This window comes from Gavialis gangeticus, unplaced genomic scaffold, assembly GCF_001723915.1.
Source record: "Gavialis gangeticus isolate Ggan-Ray unplaced genomic scaffold, GavGan_comp1, whole genome shotgun sequence".
Classification (NCBI taxonomy): Eukaryota; Metazoa; Chordata; order Crocodylia; family Gavialidae; genus Gavialis; species Gavialis gangeticus.
In genome coordinates this window covers 194,976,252-194,976,934 of record NW_017728992.1, presented here as the reverse complement: position 1 = coordinate 194,976,934, position 683 = coordinate 194,976,252, and the positions used below count along the sequence as shown (strand labels likewise).

Below are 683 nucleotides of genomic sequence, written 5' to 3'. Positions count from 1 at the left end.
GGGGGGCGCAGGCGCGCCAGAGCAGCCGTTGCCCCCTCCCCCGGCCCCGCCCCCCCCCGCGCGACGTCGCCGAGGAGAAGCCGCCGTGTCGGACGCGGCAGATTCGCCATAAGCCGCCGCCGCCGCCGCGCGAAGCCGCCCCCTCCCCCCTCATTAAAATAATAATAATTAAAAGCGCGGAGGAGGGAGCTGGCGAGAGGCCCGGCTCTAACCCGGCCCGGCGGGGCGAAAGTGCCCGTTCTACGCCCGCCATGGAGGCCCCGGCGGCAGGTGAGCGGGGCTGCCCGGTGGGGGAGGGGGGGCGGCGCGGAGGGATTCCTCCGCGCGGCCTGGTGGCCAAGTTGTGACGTAAGGAGTAGTTCCGGCCGGAGGGGCGCTTCCGCGCGCGGCAAATAGTCCCGCCAGCGCTGGGGCGGGGCGGCGCTGGGTCCTAGCGCCCTCCGGTTTTCTGCCTCAGTGGAAATCGTACCCCAGGCGACTTGGGAGGGGGCAGCAGTGTTGCTAGGTCTTAAATATGAAATGATCACGTTGCAAGCTCAAAATGATTGTATTTGCTGAAAAAAATAGTATACAGTATAATGCAATTCTGTACGACCATAAGTATGCAAATAAGTCTTTTCATTTATTTTTTTATTATTGCTGGCTGTAAGTGCCAGTGAGTGAGAACTGGGGTTGTGAAAATG

General features: G+C 61.8%; 1 protein-coding gene across 2 annotated transcripts in view; it reads left to right on the top strand.

Moving 5' to 3' along the window:
- Window positions 1-59: 59 nt before the first annotated feature.
- The window catches only part of ZFAT (zinc finger and AT-hook domain containing), a 206,797-nt gene continuing 206,173 nt past the window's right edge, over window positions 60-683 (top strand). For both annotated transcript variants that reach the window (XM_019528196.1, XM_019528195.1), the window contains exon 1: window positions 60-270. In XM_019528196.1, the coding sequence (XP_019383741.1) occupies window positions 252-270 (19 nt within the window). In that variant the 5' untranslated portion in view covers window positions 60-251. The remainder of the gene's footprint in view (window positions 271-683) is intronic.